This window comes from Gasterosteus aculeatus, chromosome 11 (genome assembly GCF_964276395.1).
Source record: "Gasterosteus aculeatus chromosome 11, fGasAcu3.hap1.1, whole genome shotgun sequence".
Classification (NCBI taxonomy): domain Eukaryota; kingdom Metazoa; phylum Chordata; class Actinopteri; order Perciformes; family Gasterosteidae; genus Gasterosteus; species Gasterosteus aculeatus.
In genome coordinates this window covers 8,718,696-8,745,995 of record NC_135699.1, presented here as the reverse complement: position 1 = coordinate 8,745,995, position 27,300 = coordinate 8,718,696, and the positions used below count along the sequence as shown (strand labels likewise).

The 27,300-nt window shown below is 46.9% G+C and overlaps 1 protein-coding gene and 1 long non-coding RNA gene across 2 annotated transcripts; one reads left to right on the top strand and one right to left on the bottom strand.

The window, feature by feature from the left end:
- Positions 1-1,450: 1,450 nt before the first annotated feature.
- On the bottom strand, positions 1,451-26,247 carry ngfra (nerve growth factor receptor a (TNFR superfamily, member 16)). Its single transcript, XM_040191217.2, has 6 exons — positions 25,879-26,247; positions 22,953-23,115; positions 16,656-17,018; positions 9,741-9,978; positions 8,671-8,870; positions 1,451-4,183 (listed from the first exon to the last, which is right to left on the bottom strand). Exons 1-6 carry the CDS (start codon positions 25,915-25,917, stop codon positions 4,131-4,133), a joined length of 1,056 nt encoding a protein of 351 aa, XP_040047151.1. The 5' UTR covers positions 25,918-26,247; the 3' UTR covers positions 1,451-4,130.
- On the top strand, positions 18,510-23,928 carry LOC144384514 (uncharacterized). The gene is made up of 2 exons (XR_013451297.1): positions 18,510-18,805; positions 22,865-23,928. It is a non-coding gene; the product is annotated as an uncharacterized LOC144384514 (long non-coding RNA).
- Positions 26,248-27,300: the final 1,053 nt, after the last annotated feature.

Here is a 27,300-nt window from a genome sequence, read left to right as displayed (position 1 = left end):
GTCAGTTGAATACAGATGTAGCTCCTCCGTGAAGTGTCGGATACAATGATGCACCAGGTAGATAAGGCGTGAAGCCGATACTGATAGAAGCTGGCAAACCTGTCGGAAATGTTTTAGTTAGTTGATGCACCTTCTTCTAGTGCCTGAGACTGAATCAGGCAAAAATGTGTTCGTTTTGAATGGCTAATAAAGTCATCTGTGAAGAAAGTAGCGCCACACAAGCACCAAAGACATCAATCTTCTTCTGGCCAGAGGTGACGTTTCTTTACAGAATAACTCGTGGTTGAGTGTTATCGTATCGAGCATATTTTAATGTCTTTGCTTTTTCCACAACTGGCCTGCCTGTTCCCATTTTATCTTTTTCAGCCTTCTATTTTTTTTCTGCCTTTTCAGCTTTTTTGCCATCTTGATTAGTCTTGACAGAGGGAAAAACGTAGTTTGATTAGTGTCTCCGTATAAGTGCTCCCTGCTGATCAAATTAAAATTCTGCCGTCTATCTGTCACCCCGATCTCTACGTGTGGTTCTCTGCATTCAGGCCCTCAAATAGAGACGTCGAGGGGGGGAACACAAGCTGTGCAGACATTTTGTTTCATTTTTTTCAGACTAACTTATAAAATCTGCAATGCAAAAATGTGTTTTTTTTTAAAACTCTGGTTGTGCGATATTTGGTTCACAACCTTCCTCTTGTGTCCTTTGTGTCACTGCACAGGGTTCTTTCACTGAGGATTCAACTGTGACACGTTGCAAGAGGGAAATCCCCCGTTGGAGCCCTGGATGTTTAAGTGGCGATAAGACCGCGGCGGAACCACACTGAAGGTCCAATGGGCGCACATGTGGTGCTGCTTCTGACTGCGGTTTGGCTGCCACGCCGTACTTTCTGGCTATCAGCATTTTATTTTCATTCGCTTGAGGTAATTTTGCACAAATGCTTCTGGGTTGTTCGTGCAAAAATGTTTTTTTTTCTATTGCAAAACATCAAGTCTGCGCAGTGCAGACTTTTTACTTGACTCTGACACTAATCTGAATCATTTCAAATGTTTTAACAGTTTTATCTCTGTGAGCACAATGAGTGCCTTTACTGTTAGATAACCAAGAAAGAAGCGGAGACACCTGTGAGTCACTGGTCCGGACCCAACGGCGCCTCTGAAACAGAAAGAAGATAAGCTTTTACTCTTCGGTTAATTTAGAGATTAAACACATAATGTGTTTATAAGTGAACTTTATAAGTCAACTAGTTGTTTTCATATTTCTCTCAACTAAAGAACGTGAATAAGCATATTTTAAATTGAATACATTTACACTGTCGTTGTGTACACATTTGTGTTACTTTTACGTGACATAAGTATTTCCATTTTATGCAACTTCTGCTTCTACTCTACTACATCTGGGAGATTAATATTTATTTTTGACTGCACAGAATTTAACATCAGAGACCAGCCGGACAAATAATGCAATGACATCTCTGTTTATTGTATTATAGATGCTCTATTTCATTTGCACACATTGTTATTTAGATATTTTCTTTTACATTTCATAGCGTATTTCTGTATCTTGTATTAACTCTAAGAAATTCACATTTACACAATGCATTTTACATTAGTAGGTAAGTCGACATTCAGCTTTTTTCGGGACCATCCGCATCACGTTTGTAACGATATCACAGTAAACCTCCCGATAAGGTTTCATCGTGATGCCATGATGACGATGAAACGTACTGCGCATGCAAAACCTCTGCACAGTAGAGCTATTGGGTAACGGCATATGTGAGTTTTTGAGCAGAAGTCTCAGGTGACATGTGTATGTTTTCTGTAATGCTACATGACCCTATTAGTTTCAGTACGTATAGCAAGTAGACACACAGCATGCCTTCATTGGCCACCTATGTGTATGAGTCCCTTAATATCGGTGCCAGGTTTATACAGTTTGCTTGAGTCTCCCAAGGTCACCTGACTTACAAAAAACCTTCATCAGAAACACACAAACTCATAGAATAAGTGAAAAAAAAGAGATATAATCAAACTCTTGAACTTAAAGACACCTGACGCTTGTATACAGGCACTTGAGCTGCGGCACACTCTTTGAGTGCATTCATGTTACTTCTGTTAAGTGCTACAAAATAAGATATCCGTTAGAAAAAATACTGACTCCGAAAAGTGTAATGCTGTTCATAATATTAACCAACAGGAAAACGTAAAGACAAATGTACAACAACAGAGCGGGGGGCCAACATAAACCTTTTCCTTGAACGTTTCTTGCATATTTCTGTTTATATTCGGCCTGTGCATCCTTTCATTGGGTTTCGTCACCCCACGAGTTGCAGGAGGCAGAATAAGCCGGTTTTGGGTGGGCGAGCGGGCTGCTGCAGGGTCATCCGGAGCCGGGAGAGACGGAGTCCAGGAGTTTCTTTTCTTTGAATCAGCACTCGGGTCATTTAAACTGTAGCAGGGTTTGCTTTTAATGTGCGCTGCCACAGCGAGGAGCAGGATGAATCACACCAGCTCTCTGAGCAGAGGAGTGAATCATAGTCGCTCTGTGTGTGTCTGCGTGTGTGTGTGTGTGGTCACATCACGCCGGATGGAATGACTCACTTTCTCTGCCTTTGTGACATTTCTTATCTCTCTATAGCTCAGTAGACTTTACGAGCTCTGCTGATGACTAAACGCGTCTTGTTTCTTGTGAGTCGCATGAGGAGTCTGCCACCTTGTCTGATACCTGGTCCTCCATGTGACAAACCTGTCAAACGTGCTGTTTTTATAATTAACAACATAGTGAGTTTTGAAAATAACTATGCAAGCAGTCTCCCTGTTTCCGGTCTTTCCCGCTGAGCTGAGCCGCTTCCGTCAGTAGCTTCATATTTACTGTATGAGTTATGAGAATGTTATGAGAATGTTATTATTAAGGCCAAAAAAAAAGACACAACTAGCTGCTTGATATCTGCACCTGCTTACCGCCCTGCTCCATCACACAGAAACCCCCCTACTAGGTCTGTGGATCTTCTTCTTCTTCTAAGTCGCACCACAACAAGAGGGACCCTGAGAAAAGTGTGTATCCCTGTCGGAATGGATGCAAAAGCAGTGCAGTCGACCTCAATTAGAGTATGGTTCTTTTATATGTGTGCGTGTGTGTGTGTGTGTGTGTGTGTGTGTGTGTGTGTGTGTGTGTGTGTGTGTGTGACTGCTTTTACCGTCACTGCAAGTAGGAGGAGGAAGGCATCAAAGCGACGATGAAAAGTGCCTCCCTGCCTCGCGGCTAAGTGCTCTTACATCTCCAAAGCGATACAGTAAATGTCAGCGGCCTCTGATGAGGGGTCCGTGACGTCACGCTGAGAGCCACGCTGCCCCCCCGGGCCGCCCGGCCCTGTCCGCAGCGTTAATCTCGATGAGGAGAGTCTGAGCCGAGCCGAGGCGGGAGACCACGGAGCTGAAACCCGGAGGGCAATTACTACCTGCCGGCCCTCTAATGCCCCCCCCCCCCATGTTGACACCAGCGCCGCGGCCGATGCATTAGCGCCTCGGCGCTGTTAATCGGGCTTCATCGCGCGGAGAAAGCGGCGTGAGTGTGAGTGTGTCCGTGTCAGCGAGCCGAGGGCATGTGAAAGCAGTTCGCCTCAGAGGGGTGTCCCAATTTCCACACTCGCTGGGTGTAAAGAATAAAAGACGGGGATTCCTTTTTGCACTTTTTTGTGTTTTGTTTGTCAGTACCGAATTCATCGACGCACCTGTTTGACGAGCCGCTCTGTGTCGTCACAGAACGTCACAGTCCAGAGACGTTCGCCCCTCCCCCCCCCCCCCCCATGTCGGCCGTCCACGCTGCGTGGAAGGCAGCCTGCTGAATCAGCCGTGTGTAACTCCGGCCACAAAATGAAAGTCATGCACCACAAACTGGTCGTGTCCAGGCACACACAATGATTGACAGAGCTGGACTTGCAGGGATGAAGAGTCACACCGGCCCGAAAAAGTTCAGGGGTTCCGTTCAAGTCCAGCAGAGTATTTGCCTCTGCGGCCACTTCGGATAGGATTCCCTCTCCCCTCCCCGGGGATTTCTCGCTGGTCCTCAGTTCAATTCTCCACTCTCCTCCCCCTGTCTTCTGACACCTCCTGCCTCCTCTTCTTCCTCCTCCTCCTCTTCCTCAGACTTCCGGGGGATGCGTGTCCGGCTGGGGGCCGCCGTCCACCCTCACCACTGTGGAGAGAAAGTCAAAAGAAACATGTCAGGCTCCGGAGGAGTGCAAGCGCTCTGCGTGGCGACATTTGGCGGCAGTTCATTGCTTTTTACTAAACACGCAGACGTAGAGCCAGAGTGGAACGGACATTTAGACATTTAACTTATTCAAAAGAAAATGGCAGCGCATGTCAATGTTTTCATTCCATTTGAGGACTTACTTCACTAGAAGAATAAAGTTGCACCAATCAATTCCTTTCTGGCTGCGTGCTTCATCGTGCGCCGCTGCTTGTTTGCTCGTTACTGCAAAACCTCGCCCGCCCCGCGGCAACGTTCACAGGTCTTTGCAATGCATCGTATGCGCACGTTATATTCCCATGCACGGACGTTATTCTTACTCAGACAATTGTGTGTGTTCTCTATTCTACCAACACTGTCTCTTGTTTCCCACTGATCAGCTCCTCCTTCGTAAATGAAATCCTTTGATTAAGGGCACCCTGAACAGCTTCTGCAATGCTGCCCGCAATGATGACAACCTCCTATCTGTCTGCACGGCGACGCTCTGAATGCGCTTTAGTCAAACGTTTTCCCTGCAGGGGGCCCTGTGGTGTCACTCACTCATGTGAACCTGCTAAACCAAAGTCATTAGCTGGATGAGGATGGGAGGCAAATGCTCTCATTTCCCACAAACCTCTTAACCTGCTGCCAATTGGGGGACGCCATGGAAACGCCTCGGGAATGCAGAGGCGTTCCTGAGAGGACCTCCGAGTCCGGTGGGTGTTTTCTCGTCCTCATCAATGCATCGTTGTGCCAGAGGAGTGCAGTGCAGTTTATTTTAACTCTTTAAGAGAGATGGGGGGGGGGGGGATTCTTTTGTGGATTCATAGCGTCATTCCCCCTCCTCCTGCTGTTTCCTTTGCTTTTTCCCTTCCTCAACAACTCATCTTTTTTTTCTTTTTCCCACACGTCGGGGTGTAAGATTCACACGGGGTACCACACGCTGCCTCTGCCACTGTTCACATCCGAATAGAGTCGGCCCACGGCACCACGCTCTCCTCCCGTTCGAACGGACACATCTCAGGCATCAGCGGGGACGGACAGCAGAGGAGCGCTCAGCCATGTGCGACGCAACACGCACGGTGTTCAGGCCCTCGCACAGTGGTGCACACCTGCTCTTGTTGCGCGCAGCGCAGCGCATCTCGGCGGCGGCGCTGATGAAGGAGGCCACGCGGCGGCCCCATGTTCTTCAGCTCGACCTCATTCCAAGAATCAATGCAAGCTGCCGTCTTTCTCCAAACCAGCTCCATCTGTTCTGAAATGTGAACTCGCAGCCAAGCTTTGTCCCCTGACTTCTTCCTTTCTCCATTTCTAATCAGCACATTCAGGCGATCCTGATTGGATTGAATTTGTGGTGACTTTTTTGGAAGAAATCCCAGGAAAAACTTTTTTATAAATTTGAAAGATAATATCAATTGATTGTTGGCGGAACTGATTCGTTGCTAAACTTATTTTATCACATTTACCCGTTACCTACAATAGCTTCTTTCTCTTGTTGTCAATTTTCAACTTTTTGAGACGTATTTCGGAGGCTAATGTTTGGTTTAAAGGGCCCTTGAAACTCAATTAGCTTCAACAGTCGCGCAATCCCAAATAATCATTGTATTTCTTTGCCAGTTAGTTTTTGTGTGAAGCAAATATTTACATGTTGTACCCCCCAAATGCCTACATTTACTTATTTACTATTTCTTTGTGTTCTCCTGCTGTCAAATATAATGGATAGCTTTACTAATATGATGTTCCTTTGCTGTTATTCACTGTGTATGTAGTCGTATTATGCATGCAATGTTCTAAGATTGAAGAAAAAACAAATATTTGATCTGACGTGGCAGATCGTGGGGCATCGACATGATTCACATCTCTACCTTTGGCTGATTCACATTAACATAAGCAATAAGCGCTACGTAAATGTACATGATAACCATTTGTTCATTTTGTCATTACCTTCTTGTGGCTTTCAGATCAGCACAAATTAACAATTGTTCAGTTCTCAGTCAGTTAAAAGCTCAGTCATACATATGTATGTTTACATATTTGATGTGAGCGAAGACTTGGAGCCTGAATAGAGTTTAAATATGAAACGCGTTCAATATGCAGGACGCGGGGTGGAAGCAGGCAGGAAGGAGTGCAGTGCAGATAGACGGTTCTTTTTAGTGGAGATGAGGCAGAGCCACATCCACAGCAGTGAGTCTTGCAGGGAATCCCCTCCCTGGATGTTGTCAGTCAAAACTGGGGAGATTTTTATTGCTCTATTTCTCGTTTTAAAGGCTTATTTGACTTGTTTTGACTGCATATGTTGCCATTACCGTAGCCGGTGGTAAAGTATGGTTCAGTGGAAACAGGAAATCCTCAACGATATACTGGATTTATTGTGCATATTCTCAGCCTCTCGCTTATTTTACCAGAACCAGTTGGTTGTGAAAGAACCAACGTCTTCTCAACGTCAACCGTCTTTTTAATGGCCCCCGCAACCGCAGCCGGTGCTAATGCCAATTATCACGTCCTAAACGTGGGCGCTGGATAGGCTGGATAGGGGGGGGGGGGGGGGGGGGGGGGGGGTGATCCCGTCCAGTAACACCTGCTAATGAGCCAATCAGTTCAGGAGGCGGCAGGGTTAACGGGGCAGTCTTCTCACTGAGACGATAGCGATTTGTTCCTCCAAAGGAATTTCCTTCTTTTCTTAGACGTGCAGCGGGGTTTCTAGTCGTTTGAATGGAGGAACGGAGAGGGACTTAAACAAAACACAAAAAACTAAATAAGCTTTTCACAAGCCTCATTAGAACGTAATGGGTATGCCAAAAAGGACGCAGTCATGTGGACTGTTCAAGGGAGGATTTATGAGGTGTTTGGCCTTTTTTACCACATTATTATCCCAGCATAACTATATTTAAGCTTTAATATAATTCACAGTAAGACCAGGAAGGAAACGAAAGAGATGCTTAGAGAGAAAGTCTGAGCGAGAAGCACAGACGACTGAATGAATAACAAGATCATGACTGAACTGGGGGCTTCTTCTGCAAGAGCCTCTCAGGTTTATGTGTATAGATCGAGTGAGCCGCCTTCATATCTTTAACGTGAGGCTTCTTTGAGTTATGAAGGAAGGTAGAACGATACGATACATCCAACTCCTGCCGCACTTTATTCTTTTATGAGCTGTTAAAGTTTATGCTCTTTTTATTTGCGCAGACTCATGCAGACATGATCCCTTTGTGCGTGTGTGTGTGTTATTGTTATTGTGTTGTAGGTGTGATTCCTTCTTTTTTTATATCAGTAAATCCCATACAAAGACCAAACAACAAAAATGATCAGAATAACGCATATTCAGTTTGTAGCCAAAACGTGATGTTTCCAACCTTGAATGGATGCTTTCAATACAAATATATGATTAATTACAGGGGATTTGAATAGTGTGCGAAACACATACTGACTAAAAGGCAATTCATCTTTTTTTTTTAAGTACTGCGCTGAAAGAAGTAAATTAGGATCGAAGTGAATTGCTTTAAAATAGATCAGTAAAGTGCATTATAATTTTTATCCCAGCGGGCCAGACGTCGTTTACCAAATTAATCTAACAAAAGCTTTTAGATTTTGTCTGGCTTGCTCAACTACATCTCAAAGAGGTTCCCACAGACACACATCCAAAATACCTCATGTGTCAAGAAGAGACAAATACAGATAATGAGGACTAAAAATATGCTTTCCTTACAGTTCTGTACACAAATGTAGAAGCCATGTCATATGGATCTGTCAGATCTGAATTCTTCAGGCTCATATTGAAGGTACATCTCCACATCTGGCATTAGGAGGCAAACAGCCAAACTAATGTTCAGTCCCCTCCTCGCATTCATGTAACTGCCAGCTCCCAACATCCTACTCTCGACATTCCTTCTGTTTAATATGTCATGCATGATGGATTTGCCCGCTCTTGGCTGCTAGGTGTGAATCCTGCTCCGAGGTAATCTACGCTGTGTTAGATCTCATCCCAGAAATGTGTTGTCTTAGGGAAAAAGGCTTTGCACGCTGCCGGGGAACCGCTACAAGTAGAATCTCAGCAGTGCATCTTGATATAATCAATATAATGACAGCTAGTATATCATTGTGTGAAGAAGGAATGTTCTCAGACTTGGGTGAGTGTCGTTTTTTAAAGATTTTTCTGGTGAATAATACATTTTGGTCTGGAAACTGGAATGCCACGTATCAAAATGATTCTCCAGAAGTTCTATATTTAACAGATACTGCATGCAAATGCGTTGACACATTGAGCATATTGAGCAAGACTTCCACATAAAATACAAATATTTAAGTGGAATTCTTTGCCGAGTTTTTCCTTATCTTTTGTAGCAAGTTTGTAATATAGATGAAATCGCCCCACCTGCATTTGACACAATACCATTGTTCCTCTGCCCCAATGAATGCTAGGCATGAAATATTCACACACGTCACACGCTTACCAATCTGCTCCTGTGTGCGTGAGTGTGAGGGCTGAGCCTGCACGTCGGCCTGCGCCTGCTGATGCTGCTCCTGCAGACTCTGACTGTCCACCGAGATGCCGCTGTCGCTGTGCAGCTTCTCCCCCTCCGGTGTCACCATCTGGTTGTTTGTAGCCGCGCGGTTGTTAGCCGCCTGTTTGTTCTGCTTGCAGCTGTTCCACCTGTGGAAGAGCGGCGCGGGGGGGGAGACGATTGAAATAATGCAGACGTGTAGTCTTAGTCTGCGGTCAAGCGATTGCTGATGAGTGAAAACAGCTTTTTAAATGAAGGAAAATGCTTTCCTTTTACTCATCATCAGTTGTCCGATAGAAAGGAGGAACCTGCATTAGTCTACTTCTGTCTTTAATCAAGAAACCCACCATTTCAGAGACTTCTGTGCACTATATTTTTATTTGTTCGCTTTTGAATATGAATTACTTGATTACCAATGATTCAAATAGTCTCCTGGTATCGAGTGATACGGGGCAGTTCACACTCCCCGAGGGCAAACTCATAAAACATTGTGCGTTAATAAAATTCATATAAATTACAGTCTGTTTTCCGCTTCACGGCAATTCCACGAGGATTACGAGCCAGATGTGTGCGTGACTCTGCTGATAAACCCCGGTCGGCACTGTGCGAGCAATCAATGCCCGTAATGACTCGTTTCAGACGCCTTTCAGGCCGAGCTGCGTCTGTGTGCCCGCATGCATGTGTGCTAGTTTGTGTGTGCGTCACCTCTGTTATGCATTGAGTGTTCTGACCTTCTTGTCTTTATGTCCTTTTACAAAAAAAAAAAAACTCATTGTGGTACATTCGAGTGCTTCTCCAGAAGTGGGTCAAAAGCACTTTGACCGTCACAGGCCTGAATATTTCATAACAGGCACCTTACAGGCATCTCTCTGCCACGGGCAACATCTGTCCCCATCCAACAGCCCCCACAGCACCACGAACACCCTCTTTGTCCTGTGGTTTTATTGCGGATGAGGCGCAAAAAGCCAATCGTCTTTAACCACGAAGCAGCAGCTGTTTTTTTTTCTCTACTGACTGACCTCTTAAAAACGATGTAGGCCACGAAGCCCACCACCACGGCGGCCAGGATGGAGCAGTAGATGGGGATGAGGTTCTCGTTGAACCCGTGGCCGAGGAAGCGCGGAGACCCGGCGCTGGAAGTGGTGGTCTCTCCTGGCAACGGGCCGTCTGAGCCATCCGGCAGGAAAGAATTGGTGAAGGAGGGTGGAGACGGGTCCATGTCCGAGGTGGGTGTGAAATATGTTGGGAGGAGAGGATCTGTGTGGGAGAGAAGGGAGCATCTGTGAGAAAACAAACCGGATACGACTGAGAGAGAAAGTAAACTTACATCTGCAGACGTGGTGGAAGAACAAATGTTTTTGTTTTTTTTAAGTAAAAGCAGCAATACCACATCGGAAATAGACTATAAATACTCTCTTCCAAGTAAAGTAAAGCTGTTAGTGATAAACAGAGTTGTGGGTGAGTTGTGAGCGCAGAGAGGGAAAGAATTTTCCACCATGAAGGGGGGCAAATATCTGTCACCCACCAGTCTACCCCACAACAGGCCTGGGCCAGGTCCCTTCTCACCACATCCCCATCTCGGCACACTGCATGACATCAAGGCCATATGGATCGCTGTAGAACAAAGTCCGGGGCTTCAGAGAGGTCATCGCTTTAAAGCGTAGCCTATGCCGAGGCCAGAGAGGCAGAAAGGCTCCGTGCTTCTGGGTGTGTCTGGTTTCTATCACAGCGAAGCCTGGGAGAGAGGAGTCATCTTCCTCAGTCGTTGTGAGCTCCATTAATGATTCAGTGTTATTCCCCCCGTGTGGCGGCCAACCAGTGCCCACTCTGATGGGAATGACTCTTGAAAAACAGAGAGTTCAAATGCTCTCAAATCTCTCCTGCAGGACCCGTCGTATTGCACTTCTGCTGTGCGGTGCGCTCACTAATCCTGCAGTGATTCTGTCGGATTGCAGAAAGTGTAGATCGGTCCCTCCCTCGGGGCATATTACAGCGGGGGCCGAGGAGAGGGCCCGTCCAGCAAGAACCAAAAGTCCTCTGAGCGCAGCAGCTCGGTTGGGGATGGAGGATGTGCAGCCTGGTTCACATCTGAGCCTGTAATTCCCGGCAGAACCTCAGGCTGTTCCTCATTAGCTTCATACTAGCGCTCACAGGATTAACCCCCTGGAGACCCCCACGAGGCTTCCTCCAAGGCCAAAGACCAGGACTGCTCCATGCATATGTGCAGAGGGTCGTGCTTCTTTACCACTTCTATTTGTAGGGGTTTGTAAGCATGATGAATACACCCAATATACTTACTATAGTGAATAAGATTTGTGTAATCTAACCACATTTGACTTGTTTTTTTAACCCCCGAATATTTTTTAAACAAAGGAATGGTTCTAAGGGTCTGTTCTCGTAAATGTATTTTCTCCTTGATTTCCAATGGCATTTACTATAAGCTAAAGCTTCAGAGACTACAGGGCTTCCAGAGTAATACACCTCCTAATGTTCTGCCTCCAACTCAATTCTGCAGAGGAGTTTTTTTGTGTTCTACTTACAAGATTGAAGGATTACATTTTAATAAACCAACAGCAGTGTTTCTCTATGGAAACTGATGTCAGTGCAGAGTGACGGGCACGTGTCGTTGTTCTTTTCCCCAAGACACGCTAAACAATTGTTAATGTAATTTGTGTTGCTCTTTACCATGAACACTTAAATCTCTGATGGATTTGTCAGAACTCGGCTTAATAATACCAAAAAAAGTCAAATTAAGAGCTGTTACCAAATTGTGTACGGGATGGAAATTAACCTACTCTTTTTTTTCTCCATCACTGAAAGACCATCTTCAAACTAACTTTACAAATTGAGGTCTGCTCCTTCAAATCAAGAATTTTTGTGAATAAAAATGGATGAAGCGCCCGGTTGTGCGGTCAGACGACAGGAAGAAGAAAGTCGGTGGACCATCACGGACAAACGCTGTCTCCACATATATTCTCTTTTCACTGACATAGCACATAGTCAAGTTTCTGCACATTGATTTGTTGCATAATTTACACACTTACTCGCTTTAAAAGTCCGACGGGACCTTGACGGGGAAAATCATGTGGACGTACTCTAAAAACCCCTGCTGGGAGTTAAGAGTTAAGACGGCACGTCGGCCTCTTCGCGGTGATGACGAGGCATTCCTGCCTCCTGGAGGGGGGATCGGTATACCGAAATGGTGGAAAGCATCTTTCGAGGGCCGAAGAAAACACATCACATGTGCGTGCCATACTTAGAAACAGGAATAATGCTGAGGCCTATTTAAAGCAGGTGCTATTGATTCGCATCGTCTAATAGGAGGAGTGGAGCACTGGTGTCTGCATTACACGCATTTCTCGACCTTTCCTGGGATGTAGTCAGGTTTCCTCAGCTCCGCCATGCATCATCCGGCTAATGCAGGGCTGGCTAATGGCATTAGCAATGCAACACGACCTTGCAAATAGAATGAATAGTGAATGGGGAGGTGTGAAAGTTTGTGAACGTGTGCATGCACGGTGCATTCATCCTGCTGCCACTGCCTGCCTCGCTGCAGCAACTGTTTTCTTCGTGCAGATATATTTATGCATCAGTCGCACCTGAGGCCTCGCTGTAGATTGTCTTTCTCATTCAGAGCCGAGACGACAGCAGCCCCCCCCGCCCCTCCCTGCGAGTCTGCTGCTTCACATAAGACCAGCTCAACACAGAGCTACAGCTTAAGTACAGTGTACAACATCTTTATCCCAACTCCCCCTCCTTCCCTGCGTCTCCCTGCGGGCTGCTGTGGAGGAAACGCCGGGCTGCATATTTCAGCTGCAGCAGAATGGGGGCTTTAACAATTACATTTGGGCTTTAAAACCTGCATGAAACAAAATAAAAAACTAGCCCGGGACTTTACGAGCATGGGGCTGTGCGGGCGCAGGGGGAGGGGGGGGTGTGTGTGTTTATTAGCGGGGTGTGGAGCGAGAGGGGGTTTAATTGTTATGAGCCACTGAGGTCTTTATGGTGGAGTCAACCCCAGCGTCCTGTGCAGAGGTTGGTGCCTCGGCTTCTGCCGGTTAAGGGCGGAGATGAGCAACCATTAGGCGCAGCACACATGACGCACAATGACCTCTTTATCAGCTGCCAAACACTCCGTCAACACCCCCACCCCCCCCACCCCCACCCAGCTCAGTCCTCCGTCTCAATCTTCCTCTGTGTTAGTCGCCGGACGCGCACACATCCATCACACACACACACACACACACACACACACACTCGCTACGGATGATTCAAGTGAGCGCTCTATCTTCTATTAGGGAGGGTTAATAGGGAGAGCGGAGCGGAGGGCAGACAGAGAGGCAGAGTGTTGGGAGAGAGTGACGAGGGGGTGCAGATGAACAGAGGAGCTGCTGTAAAGTGCTCTGATTAGCCGGAGTAATTATACTGCAGCGGTGAAGGCGCTGAATGCACACTTCCACCACTTGGCCAGCCCGGCCACTCGAGGGCTACTGTGGGAAGAGGGAGAGGGTGGGAGGAGGGGTGAGCGGGGGGGTGGGGGTAATAAAGAGCAGACAAATGTCTTCCTTTTATCCGGTTTTATTTGGTATATTTTTTCTTCTCTTCTTCTCGAGGACAAACACTCAAAACGACGACTCAACACTCAATACTTGAATGCCAATCTTCCCCGAACAGCGCCACTCGAGAAAAACTCTGCCGAGGCCTAACGGACACTTTCGATAGGAGACGCAGGAGGTGTTTTCAATTTCAGATGAAAGAGATTCACACATGTGCGCCGCGCGGAGTTTAATGAAAAGTGCACGTGTTAACGCGTGCTTGGCGCAGGGAAGAGCGTGCATGCGCGTCAAGTCAGCTGCATCGATTTTGCGCGCTCATAAAAAGTATTGTGTGTCTGAAGCTGGAGAGGCCTTGTGCTTGTGTGTGCGTGCCCTGTGGAGGGTGTGCGCCCATAGAGGTCATTCAGCGAAACCTGAGCACGAGCAGGAAGAAATCCCAGGACTCGGATCGACCGCTCAGCACAGAATACCAGCGCAGCACATATGCTGCGGCTCCCGCTGTCTGTTTTCACCTCCCTTTCTTTCTCTCGCCCTCCCTCCGTCTGTGATTGTATCAAGTAATTGACACTTGGTGACAGCTTGATATGAACTGGGGATTTTGGGATTTGAAAATACTCTACAATCATATCTTTTTACTGTATGCAGGAGAAAGAGAGATGGAGAAAGCAGAGTTTTAGACTAGATTTTTAAATTATTTAAAATCATCATCCTGATCGAATTGTGCACCAGATTATGAATTTGTGCAAATGAGTTTTAAAAAAGCAATGTATTTTGACACGTTGTAACGTAAGCTAGCACTTATCAATCCGTCCATATCAATCCATTCTGTGACTTTTAGCGAGACGGGAGTTGGGCACATTATAAAAAATGTACGCACAATGATGAGAATCCTCGCGAGCGGCTTCCTGTTTGCTGCAGAGAACATGTCTGCATCTATCATAGACCACCGTGGAGGACCTGGAAACACCACCACCCCCACCGCATGTGACTGTCACCCACAGGCCCACTGGTGCAATGTGACAGGGCTCCTCTTTCACACCGACTTCCTGCAAGGTCACTTATCGTGCCATCTACGGCCGCGACCGCCACTGCCGCTACTCATCGCTATCGCTTAGGACGAGGCGGGTCAAAGGTGAGACCGGCTGCATGGGTGGGCGCTAAACGGGCAGCAAAAAGGCTTTATTGTGACCTAATGTCCATCGGATATGTCTGGGAGGCAGTCCGATGTTTTGCATGTTTTAAGGAGCATAGGGTGCAGTTTGTTTTGATGGCTGTCAGTCCTGTTTCTCTGCAGCCTCGTTGGTCTTTTGGAGCGGACATGTCTTCCTCCACCTTTCTCGAGGAGCAAACTACATAAATACATTACTGCCTTGGTTATATGTCTGTGTAATCTCTGCAAGACAGGGGAAATAGGCATTCCTGGCATCTCACCATGGGAAATCAGGTTCCCACACTTGATTCCAGCACTGCTACACAGCTTCCAAATTTAAATTTGTTGGGTGATTCAGGAAGTTGGAATACTTTTCTCATGTCCTCGCTATTGTAAAAAGACAAACTAACAATGGGGAACTTTGCAGCCAGTTAATATGTGCTTATATACTTCAGTCTGGAGCAAAAGGCGGAGGGAGGAACAGCTTGACATTCCGTCATTCATCTTTGGAAAAAACAGAAAAAAAAACATCGTCTCTACGTTTTTATCCACTTTGGCTTTTTTCTCAGCCTGTTGAATGAATTTGAAAATATCCTTGGAAACCTGACTTTATGATTTAAGATGCAGAGCCAAGCTAAACAGAAGCCACAGCTGGTGTTTAAATAACTGTGAAAATGGATAACTAAATACGGTGGTAACTCGGCCTCATCTATGCAACCTGCTCTTATCTTTCCCCCGTCCATTTCTCTGCTGCCTGTCAGTGCTTCTACAATCTATTCAAGTTTGGTACAAACACATCCTCTGTACTACAAGAAGATGTTGACAGATTGTCGAGTTTCATCAACTTTGTGGCCCCAGATACCTGTTGTCGTCTCTGTGAATTATAAACCAGCCTTAAAAAGAGAAATATTGCAGCTCAAGTATGAATCTCAACATATTGAGAAGTTCAATTAAAGATTCTAATGCACAAAGAAGATCAACAAATGCCCTGCATTAGCAGCGGCTCCTGCTTTTGTAAAAGCATTCAATGGTCAAAGATTGCATAAAAAACACACTTGGGAGGGAAAGTGCTTTTCCCCGTATGAAACCACAAACTTCCACTGAAGTTTGTTTTTTGTTTGAGTGCTATTTTCCCTTTAAACTGCTCCGTTATCTGATAATGGGTTTAAGAACGATGGCATATTTCTATCAGGAAAATCAAACATTTTAACCTCCCGGATTTGAGCTTGTTGGCCCCCCGATGAGGCCAATTTCACGCCCCATCGGACATGAGAGAACTTACAGCTCCCTTGGTTACAAGCTGCCCGGACCGGAGACCAGCAACTCGACTCCGCCTGCGTGTTGCCTTTGGCTATGTGGGAGAGCAGCTCGTTCATAGTGTCCGTGTTGACATACCGGTAGTCTTTGACCTTTTAATGCTGGAGCTTTCAACTTGAAAACATCGACCAGCACCGACGCCTGACCTGGCCTGTTCCTACCGACACACACGGGAGCCCATGGAGGCCGGTCCGGCCGTGATTGGGACGTATATGACGGCTCCTATAAGCGGCTTTGAGGTTCCCGACAGCCAGTGCGCTTTATGCTTCTGTCACGGCTAAACGTTGCGTAGCTGTTGGATTAAACTCTGCTGCCTTTGGCTCTGAACTCTGATGCGGACCAAAAAGACACAGCAGTCCTTTAGTCCAGTGATTGTCAACTGGTGGGTGGGTCGCGGACCCGTTTTTAATGGGTCGCGGGCCTTTGCCTCATTAAGCTTGTTTATGTGTTGGCATACGTATTCTGTCTCCATACTATCTCAGGTTCAAACTGCACCATATTTTCATTAAATAAATTTGAGAAGTTGAGAATGTTCCTCGATTTGGGTCGCGGCTTGTCATTAAGGGGTGATGGTGGATCCCGGAGCCAGACCAGTTGAGAACCATTGCTTTAGTCTATAGTCCCTTATTAACAGATGAAAGGTGACACTTAGTGACCCCATTTATTTACCCAGTTGCAGTCTATTTTTACACAAATCCGCAAAAAATATTGGAAATTCCAAAGCCCAAGTTGACGCCTTGCAAACAGGTGTTTTGAGACTTTTTCAGAGTAGCAGATAAGGAGCTTCGAAACGTTCATCACCGCTCATCGCCAAAACGGTCACTTCTTGTTTACCCCCTCTGGTTTGTGAACTAAGTCAAGGCAACAATACCCGCCACCGATGACCACGGATGTGCGCGCGGCAGACTCACTGTGACAGACGGAGTCGCCCATCGGCGTGCACTCAGCCAGCTCTATCTCGCTGCCCTCGTCGCAGATGGTGCAGGGCAGGCAGGGGTCGAGGGAGCTCTCCCGGTCGGAGTAGGTGTCGTCCAGGCACTCCTCGCACACCGTGTCGTGGCCGTGTTCGCAGTGGGCGTACACGCCCTGGCCCAGCGGGCACACCGTGCACGGCTCGCACTTGCCCGACATGGCGTCGAAGAAGTAGTTGTAGTTGCAGACGCAGATGGCGTCGTTGGAGTCGGTGCACGGCGTCTCCATCCGCATCAGGCCCGTGCACTCGGTGCAGGGCCGGCACTGCTCCGAGGCGCTGTAGTTCTCCGAGAAGGTCTCGCCTGCGGAGGGGAGGACAGTGCGGAAGGAGACGAGACGGAGGAGCCGAGAGCAAAGGAAAGGGTGGAGGTTAGAAGGTGGGAGATAGAGAGAGCGAGGAGGAAATATGAGGAGATAAACAGAGGGATAAACAGTGAGCCTAATGACATTAATCGTGTTTACTGCACATTCATTAGGAGGGAGGACACATTGATCCGCCGGGCTCGGAGCGATTTGTGCTCCGGGACAAGAAAGGTGCTCTTGTCTGAGAGCCGAGTCAGAAGCCCGCTGTGCTCATTACGATATTGATCCCAGTGTGTTTGTGCTGCGCCGAGTAAACGGCTTTAATCTCAGCCACGCACAGAGCGAAGGGCGGGTGCACGCTCGCACTGATGCCGATGATAAAGACTTGTGCGTAGTGTACCCCGGCGGCCACGTAATTACTCCGGTGTATGTACAGGCTTAAGGGAGCGTTAACTAACAAGCCATTCTGCCAAACGTGGGGTATTTCTGGGACGCCTGGAACCTTTTCGTCATTTCGTTTGGCCTACAGCTTATTTACATTGTCAAACTGATCACAAACACATTACCATTAAATCATGTATCCTTATTGGATTAACATTGGTATTGTGCAGCCATGCTAGCAGCTCAGTTAACGATGCATAATGCTAATGTTAAAATACTGCTTTAGTTTACTTAAACATAACATTAGCCGATCATCATAAAACACAAAGTCCCAGCGGAGGCGTATTGAGTATTGCTTTGGTTGTGGTTGGTGTCAAACATCCCGTCACATGGTTTGCTCTTTTCAGACAGACAAACGACAAACGTCTCAAAATTTACTTTTTCTGTTCAGATGTAAAAAAAAAAAGAAAAAGGAAAAATAGTCCCTTTTTTTGAATCCTTGTGTTCAAAAGACGCCTATTTCAAAGAACAACTGCGGGGCATTATACTGATTGTTGTAAGAAAAAGAGATGGCCGACCAAAGCTGAGGGTGGAGAACAGTGTCAAACAGAACGAAGTAAAAGCGGACTAATTGCTTGCTGCTTTTCACTTAAACATTCTGCTCTCCAGGAAGGTTCAGGAGAGTTGGTGACCTCGAATCAGTTTGTTCTTCCACCACCAAGTAATTAATTAATATTACACGTGTACATAGAATTATTTTTCTATATAATTGGATACCTGATGAATTATTTATATAGTAAGAGGAAGGGAGGCAGAAGAGGAACTGTGTGGGAAATAAACCTACGGCTCACATTATCATGGAGGCAGCTCCTCTGTTCTCCGAATCCCTTTCCATTGTGACGCAATGTGCAGCGCTTTAATCCCACGGAAAACATCACAGGGAAATGCAAGTGCAGCGGGGAAGATTAGCATCCACCTCTCCTGCACCACAGTTTCACAACATGGTACGAAGGGACAGGGAATGCGTGTCGAAACTGATTTGTAAACTGTTCGCCGACGCCCAGTTTCGCTCTCGATTTCACACGTGGAAGCGCAGCAGATCAGCAAGTTATCACTCGTTTAAAATGTCCTTCGCGCCAGCTACACTTTTTTTTGCGCAGCCCCGATCGGCACGCGCATACGGCTGAGTGTGTTTTTCCATGGGAAGTGCTTAGTGGGTGTCGCGTTGAGCTACATGCATATTGTCGGTGTGAAAGGCCCTGCGGCAACGTCCCAGCACTTGCCTCTGCGCTGTAAGCGGCTCTGGCGAGCAAACGCTGGCACAGACGGAAGCTCTAAACACCTTGTGAACAGCAGCGCGGCTTTGAAGGCCTTTCTGCAGGCCCACTGAGCGGAGCAGACGGAGGTAATGACACAGAGACGGGCACAGGGGGGGGGGGGAGTTGGAGGCCGCTCGATTCGCTCGAGTGAATCCGGTGGCCGTTTGGCGCTCGGTGTTGAAAACGGGCCGGTGAGTGGGACCAGAGTGTTGATGAGCGGCCGGGTCGGGGTGAGGGGGGGGGATTGACCTGTCAGGGACGTGAGTGAGTTCTTCAACTCAAGACACACCGAACCCACACACGCCGCCCGTTTCTCCTCTGCCCGCCGTCCCGCCTTGCTCTCATTGCTGTCCGGAGGCAGAAGTGAATAGAGGAGAGTGACGGAGACGAATAACAGACCTGAGAGGTAAACGATTATTTGAATTAGTGAGCTCGAAGCTGTTGTTTTTTCTTTGCAGCGGAGCTCAACCGGCAAAGCTTTCCTCATTCATTTCAATTATCCCACAGCGTGCAGGCTTCCTGAAGCTAATTTTAACTCGCATGCATGAGCCCCTTCCCGGTCCTTGTGTGTGTAAACACGTTTAAATGCGACCACATGCACCGAGAGGAGTGTGCGTTTTGTCTGCTTTGTGTACTTGTAATTCATTTGTCTGCGCTTTCATCTGGGGGCCATGAGAAGAAAGTAAAAGGCCACTGAGGATCCTGTGGTGTCTTCTTTTAATAAGATATGATCCTTTTTCTAATTGTCCCCAATTGAGCAATGGCCAGTTCATGTCAGCAACAACAAAAAAAAAGGCCGTAGGGTTATGTTGGGAGGATGCACTTAAAATGTGCCACTCGTGAAGACCCCCCCCCCCCCCCCCCCCCTGCGCGCTGATGCGCTTGGGTCCCATTAGTGTCATCAATAATGTAGCTGTGGACGGCCTCGAAGCTGCCCAATGAGCGCCACAATCAGCACTCAAGGGTGTAAGCTTTTAGCCAGGACGGCCATTTCTGCCGTCCCGCAGCGGAGCCCCCGTTTCCCTCTGCTGAGCGCGGGGCGGCTTTTATTCGCCTTTTTGAACGTGAAACATTTTTGCGCGCGATTATCGGCGGGCTTCATCGGGCCCACTTAGCTCTCCCTGCAGGTTTGAAAACGGGTGCTGTGGGACATCTCCATTTTCCTCTCCTTCTTCTTCCCCGTTGATCGGACGTTGGAAGCGATTCTTGACACTGTGTCTCAGCAAGAGTGATTCCACCCTCCTCCTTCCTCCTCCAAAATCCCCAGTGACCCCCGCCACCGTCCACTCGGGACGGCCGTTTGTCGCCTGGTGGGGCTCAGCCTTTTTCTCTGTCAGATCTGCAGTCAGTTTGCAGAACGGTTCACTAAGTAAGGCAGGTCTGGTTGTCTCGTCTCCCAAGACAGCAGCGAAAAAGTGGAAGAGACTTATGAATATTTCAGCGCCCTCTGACGCGGGCGTTCGAGGGGGGGGCCGGGGTTACCTTGGCAGGAAGTGGTAAATAACGATTCACCCATGTTTACCATGAAACAGGAAATGGATGTGTTGCATTCTCTAAATTATTAATATCTGCACAAATGTATTTATGGCTTTTGTTTTCTAAATACGGTCAGTGTCAGACTCACTGTAGCGCGTGTGCTCCTTCGGGACCTTAAGTACCGTAACATTTTATCTCCTGAAACAAAAACAATATTGAAAAAGAGAAAATGCATTTGCACTGGATACGGAGTGCCCCCCCCCCCCCCCCCCCCCCCACCCCCAGGGTATTTGAGCTTAATAGCTGAGTGTTTGTCGGCGGTGAATACCACTCCTGTACTGCAGAGCGAGATAATTCTCCTCTGTTAGAGGCACAATCGGCTTTTTAATATGGTTTAATTAGCCAGATCAAATGAGCAAAGATGCATCCATGTGACAGTGCGCATGTTGAATGAGGCTATCGTGCCCCTCGGTGCTCGGCTCTCTAATACCATTCTATCCGTTAATACAGACGATGAGTCATAGCACAGGGAGGAGAGGGGGGATTGCTGAGCACAGCATGGAGAAAATAGGAGGCACGACTGGAGTTGGTGGGATTCGCTGTTGTGGGCGGAGGGACGAGTGAGAAAAAGGAAACTCACTCCGAGTCGTGAAAATGGAGCCGTGGTTCCTCATTCAGGCATCGGAGGAGACAAATTCCTCATGACGTCAAAGCAAAGATTGAAGTCCAGACGCTGGTTACTGTGGGTGAGTGGAGACCACGATGGTCCTCCAGCATTGTGCCCGTAGCAGGGACTACTGTGTGTGAATGCTAGTTCCTGATGGGCAGGTGGCACTGTGCGTGGTAGCGCATGTCATCCGTGGGTGAAGGATGACATGATGTGTTAAAGCGCTTTGGGAAGTGCTGCACAGCCCATTTACCATTTGTGAAGCCGCAGCGAGCCTCAAGTACAGACTCAAGTCTACCTCACTCGGACCGACTTCCATCTCCGGTTCATCAGATGCAACGCTTGCCGATGACGATGAGTCGTCCTGCACACTCTCCATCTTCTGGTGTTGATGGATTTTTAACCCTGACGTGTTAAAACCACAACCAGCCTGCTGAGTTTGTTTCTTTTAGTTTTTGCACAAAAAGCCACTTTTTTACCAATTTCACAGCACTGCCTCTTTTACATCGAGGCGGTTTAAGGGAAATCGACTACTTTCACCCTTCAGCATGGTCGCGCTCTAGATGTAGAGAATTGACTTCTTGCCCCTGAACCCATCGCCGCGTCTCTCGGGTTCCCCGAGACGAAAGAATAGACACTTCAAAGAGGTGATATAAAACGAGATTAGCATCGGAAGTTAAGATAATCCAGAGATCACTTTCCTCCGAACAAAGAGCGTTACTGCCAGCTCCAATTTAATCACAAAAACGACATCCAGTTCCCGTTATTGTATCTGGGTGTTAAAAGGCTGTTTACATGCACCGTTTGACAGTGTTTACGTGTGGCTTTTGTGTGAGGGGATTAATGCGATCAATCAATGCCGGACTGGAAGGTGCACTCTAAACGTCTAAACAAGACGAATTTGGGGGGGGTTCTGCTTTGCGTCAGTGTCTCGTCGCCTGAGCTGTGCGGCGGCGGCGAGCGAAAGGGCAAGCAGAGTTGTGGGGAATGTGGCGCAGAGAGACGGACGAAACGGAGACACTTCCGTCTCCGGCATCCCTCTGTGGGATGTTGCGCGATGGCGCCTCTCCAACTTGTGCAGAACGAGTGCTAATGTCTCACAGGCCGAGCTGAGCCGCGACATTTGGGGCCAGTTACCAGCATCAAACATAGGAATTCCTGTGTTATTCCTTTAGGATGCTCGACGGGGGCTAGCAGACACTTACTTACACACATACAAATGAGCAAATTGGACAAAAAGGGGTTTGTTTTGGCTTGAGGTTTCTTTTTCTTTGAAGTTCGGGCCCAGCGCCGCCATCAAAGACGAGGAAGAGAAAGTTATGTGTATAAATGAAAATGATGTAATGCAGAAACTTTGCATCAATCGGGAGTTTGTGATGCGGGTGATGGCGTGCCGTTTACATATGTATTTTGATTGCTTCCAGATTGGATGATTGCACATATTTCAGGAAAGGGATGTTTTTAGCATCAGTTACTTCTCCAATCTATTTAAAGGTTAGTTTGCTCCAATCGATCACATAGAAAACATAAACCGATGGCGAGCAGATGCATTTGAGCCGCATTGGTCGGCAAAGTTGTTGACAGTGAGCCTTTGGTACATTGTTTTTAGAGATACTGTTGAGTTTTTACGTATTTTTTATAGCAAAAACTTCAGAGGAGGAGATCTCAAGACACAGACAACAACAATGTTTGTGTGCTGTGTTTCTAATAAAAACTGTTTATAACTTCATGTTGTATCAGATGGAAGAGAGTTGCCAAAGTAAATCAACCCAGTTCTAAGATTTTACTGAATTAAGTTAAGCCATTGTTTTGGAAGAGTATCTGTTTTTCTGAACCATTTGTCTAAAGGGAAATTTGTGGATTGTGAATTTCTTCATTTAAATGTCATTTAAATAGCATCCAATTGTAACTAATAGCTTTATTAATAGTTAACGTGTAAGATGCTATGATTTTATTATAAATTGATTAATCGCCATTAATAAAACCAACTTTCCTGTTGCAGGTTTGACATGCGTCTGCTGTTTTCTACAATTAGGTAAACAGCCTGCGATCATAATTCATAATGAGATTAACGAGTTGGTTCCACTCACTGTCCAGACACTGTGAGCAGACGGTCTGCGTGGCGCCACACTTCTTCACCACTCCCTCTCCGGGCGGACACTCCTCGCAGCATTCTCCGTTGCCGGCGTACAGGCCGGACTCACAGGGGACCTGCACCGCCCGCTCCGTCTTGGACGCCAACGCCAACACCACCTGGCACACGGGGGGAGGGGGGACAGCAGAGTGGAGTTTGGTCAGAGCGGCACTTTCGTCAGCACTGCAGGGCCGCTGTGACTTAAACAAATGACAGCAAAACAAATTGGTGAAAATCACTGCCAGGTGTCGGGATTCATCATGAATCACGTCGTCTCCACCTGTATCGGACACACTTTGAACAAGTCTAAACTGGCCTAATTGCCCCCCCCCCCCCCCACCCACTCGAAGGCACATCAGCTCTAATAGTAAACGTATGACATGCTCAAGGAAGAGGCAGATATCATTAAATCCCATGTGCCACATTATACACATGCCCGTCCTAATTACTGTCGAAAAGTGAGAGGAGCCGTGAACGTCCCCCCCTGCTTCCGATCCGCATTGGGAAAAGACAGCAGCACATGGTTTGGTTACTTAGGAGGCCATTGCATAACCCATAACTCTAACCAGAGAAGTCTTTATCCCATATTTAAATGGTAGACTTTGTAGGGAAGTTTTGTATTTTCTTTTTTTTACGGGAATAGGAGATGAATCCCCAGATTTCTGTTCACGTACCCACCAATAGTAGTACAACTCTTTCAAAATATGAATACAATAGTATTCAATAGGGGGCGACGTGGCGCAGGGGTAGAGAGGATAATTGCTCCCCAGGCAAAAATGTAAAATGTCATGGGTTAAAATGTAATGTAAGTTGCTTTGGATAAAAGCGTCAGCTAAATGACCTGTAATGTAATAGCGTGTGTATTAAAGCTGTTGAAAGGTAAGAGGAAATTATACGTCATTACAGTTCAAATTAAATGATAGTACTACAAATCTTTGACGAAGCAGTGCTTTCTGGACTTTTAAATACACAGACATGACGTGTGTTACTCGTGGAGTAATTCAAACTGGGTTCAAAAAGATTCTGCCATTGACTACATCACATTCTTTAAGTAGTAATGTCCCACGGGGGATTGTGTTGTGGGCGGGACTTCCCCTCTCATCACAGATGTGCAGATGTTTTCACACCTGTACTGTAACACACCCGCATCTGTGGTTTGTTTCCCTTCCCTCCTGAACCATAACTCCATACATGAGTTAGTTTGGATTTCTTCATCCTGTCTCTGCTCTCTCTGCTGGCAAAGGAACTGAGGCTTGTTCCACTCAGCGGTTACGCAACAATGTTAAATAAAAGTATTAAAGAGTTTATGCCCGGACGTTTTGAACCGAAGAAAGTCATTATGCTGAAACACTTTCATGCAGCGGTGGTGGTTCTTAAAAGCTCATTTCCACTTAATAAACATTTGCTGAGATAACCATCTTCTCTCGCTTTCTCTCTCACTCTGACTCTCCCTCGCTCGTCCCTCCCCTCCGTCCTCTCCCCGCTGTCCCTGCTTTCATTCAGAAACAGATGTACAGAGCAGCCGGCATGCTCTCTCCCTCTCTCTCTCATTCTCCCTCCTCCTCTTCGCCCCGTAGGTCATCCCACCGTTTGCTTCTCCTCCGTCCTTTACAACATGAAACAAATCTCATCCCTTTTTGAATGTATCCTCAGGACGAAGCCACGTTTTCCTCTGCAGACAGGAACTCTGGATGCAGTCCCAAAAACCTCAAGAGAGTCCTCCTGTATCTGCAGAGGAAGGATTCATGTCTCTGACTCCCTTTCCTGTCACATCTCACTGGGATATCGCTCAGCGCAGGAACATGCATCCACACACACACACACACACACACACACACACACACACACACACACACACACACTCAAACAACAATGCAGGGTGACACAGCAGTGAAGTGCCTGGTTTGTATTCTCCCAGATTTCATGGTCAATTTACGAGTTTATTTCTAAATTTAATTCCAGCCGGCCGTCGCCACCCTTTAAACCAGCTGTCATAACAGAGTGTCCCCTCACATCCAGGGCTGTTCACATGATGACTGAGCCGCGCAGCCCAATTAGAGCAGCTGCTGTGGACATACCGGAGAGCCTGGAGGATGTGTCCTCTCTGCGCTCCGCTGTCCTCCCATAATCAACTTTTGTTCACATAATCAGAGGAGCCTCATCTTTTTACGTCAAAATAAGCCAATCAAATAACAGCTCATGCCGGATAGGAATTAATTTACTTTGCAAGCTGCAGCGGCTTTATCTTTTATTCTGGGATCCCAGATTTGGCCTCAAAATTAGAATTAAATTACTCTCATTAACGCTGTTGAGGTCTGGGCCCTGGCGCCTGTCAGCGGACAGATTCTGGTTGGTGCTTCCCATTGTGAAGCACAGATCAGAATTTCCCAGAAACCAATTTCCAAAAGGGCTTTCTAACTGTTTCCTGGAAAACCATGAAGAAGTTTGATTGTTGGTGTTGGGCTGCATTGTGGAGAATATATAATCTGTACATTATAGCAGGTGCATTACTTGTAGCAGCTGCATGTTTAACATGCAGTGAAAAAAAGGAAATTGGTCCTTTAATGGGATTTGTAATAGAAGAAAAACCACAGCAGTGATGCAGTTTAAACCCAGTTCAATATATCAGAGAAATATCTCAACACATGCAGCTCGGAAGTTAAAACTCAAAGGCAGCAGGATTATTAGAATAATCATATACGAATAAATATTAAAGTAGCGTCATAAAAGTCTCCACGGCATGTCCACGCAAGGTGCATAAGGAAGCTCACCTCGTTCCACGGAGTAAAAAAAAAAAGAATCCAGGTAAGAAAAGTAAATATAGACATCGTGAGATTATCAGCGGAACGCGTTGTAGTTGCTGTGCCGACTGGACTACTTACCGAAGCGCACACGATCACCAGCGACCAGGTGGTCGTCATCCTGCGTCGCCTGCTGGAGTCCCGCAGAAACGGATCTGGCGCAGAGAAGGCAGCGCTATGAGGAGCAGGAGGAGGAGGAGAGCCGCACAGCAGGAGTGCTCATCGTATTCCCACTTTTATCAATGCGTCCGCACCATCACTGGACTGGACTCAGAAGAAGCCGTCGGTGCAGCCCGCAGGACCCCCACACAGAAGAAGAACAAGAAGAAGAAGAAGAGAGAAGAGGAGGAGGAGGAGACAGTCCTGCCCGGAGTGCTGCTAGGATGCAAGTGCACTGCGGAGGAGGAGAGAAGAGACGTCTGCCCTCCAGTTTATTACCCCTATACTCCTGCAGTAAGACTATACAACCTGCTCCTCTCTCTCTCTCTCTCTCTCTCTCTCTCTCTCCCTCCCTCTCTCTCTCCCCTCACGTGAGGTTCCTTGCAGCCGGTTGCTGCTGGTGATTAACTGTTACCTGTGTGTGTGTGTGTGTGTGTGTGTGTGTGTGTGTGTGTGTGTGTGTGTGTGTGTGTGTGTGTGTGTGTGTGTGTGTGTGTGTGTGTGTGTGTGTGTGTGTGTGTGTGTGTGTGTGTGTGTGTGCCATGCAGCACATGCAGACTGTCCACATACTTTTGACGATATAATGTAACTGTAGTGGATTAGATTATCACGACGTGTGTTACTAAACTTTCTTTTTCCCAATTATGTTAATAAGATAAATTAATTAGAACGAATTAGAAACCCCTTTCCATGTGATTACCTCCAAAACAAGACGACTGCAGGATACCTCAAAGACTGCAGGGGTAACAGGTGTGTCTACTCCTCTATTGATCCGGTTTGGTGAATCAAACTAAATTCTCCCAACTCTCCCATAACTTTTGGTCTCTGGTGTTTTAGCTGATCACTGCGCAACATCGCAGTCATACGCTCCCTTCAGCCAGTTTACAGGGTGCGATGCCGTCATGAACCACAAGAGGGCGACTCAGCGACTTCACAAGGAAGCACGAGACTGAAGTGGCTTCAGATACGAACGGATCTGTGTCCTGGGACTTCACTGTAAATGTGTCCGAGGATGTCAAGTGAGAGTTGGAGAAATAGCATTATGGAAACATTCAAGTCAGATATACTGTAGTCTGAAGTAGGCCTGCTGTTTTATTGCTGCATCACTGATATTATTTATTTATTCATCACTGTCGAGATGATACTGAATATGAAGAGGCCACTCCAAAACCGCTAATGCACTTCCAAGCGTTGAAACTGTGTTTGATGCTCATTGAGGTACTTAGCTTTTACACTCAAAGGAAAACAAGTGTTGGCGGATATTGATCAAGGAGAGAGTGACAATGAATCAACAGCAGTCCCCAAAAAACTGCATCCATCCTTTCCCTCGGCGCCATCTTGTTC

Excerpts from the sequence above, each read along its gene's own strand:
- ngfra (XM_040191217.2), bottom strand. The coding sequence starts at position 25,917 with ATGACGACCACCTGGTCGCTGGTGATCGTGTGCGCTTCG. Across the intron at positions 23,116-25,878 it reads TGGTGATCGTGTGCGCTTCG|GTGGTGTTGGCGTTGGCGTC; the intron begins GTAAGTAGTCCA and ends CCCGTGTGCCAG. Across the intron at positions 17,019-22,952 it reads CTGCTCACAGTGTCTGGACA|GCGAGACCTTCTCGGAGAAC; the intron begins GTGAGTGGAACC and ends TCCCCTCCGCAG.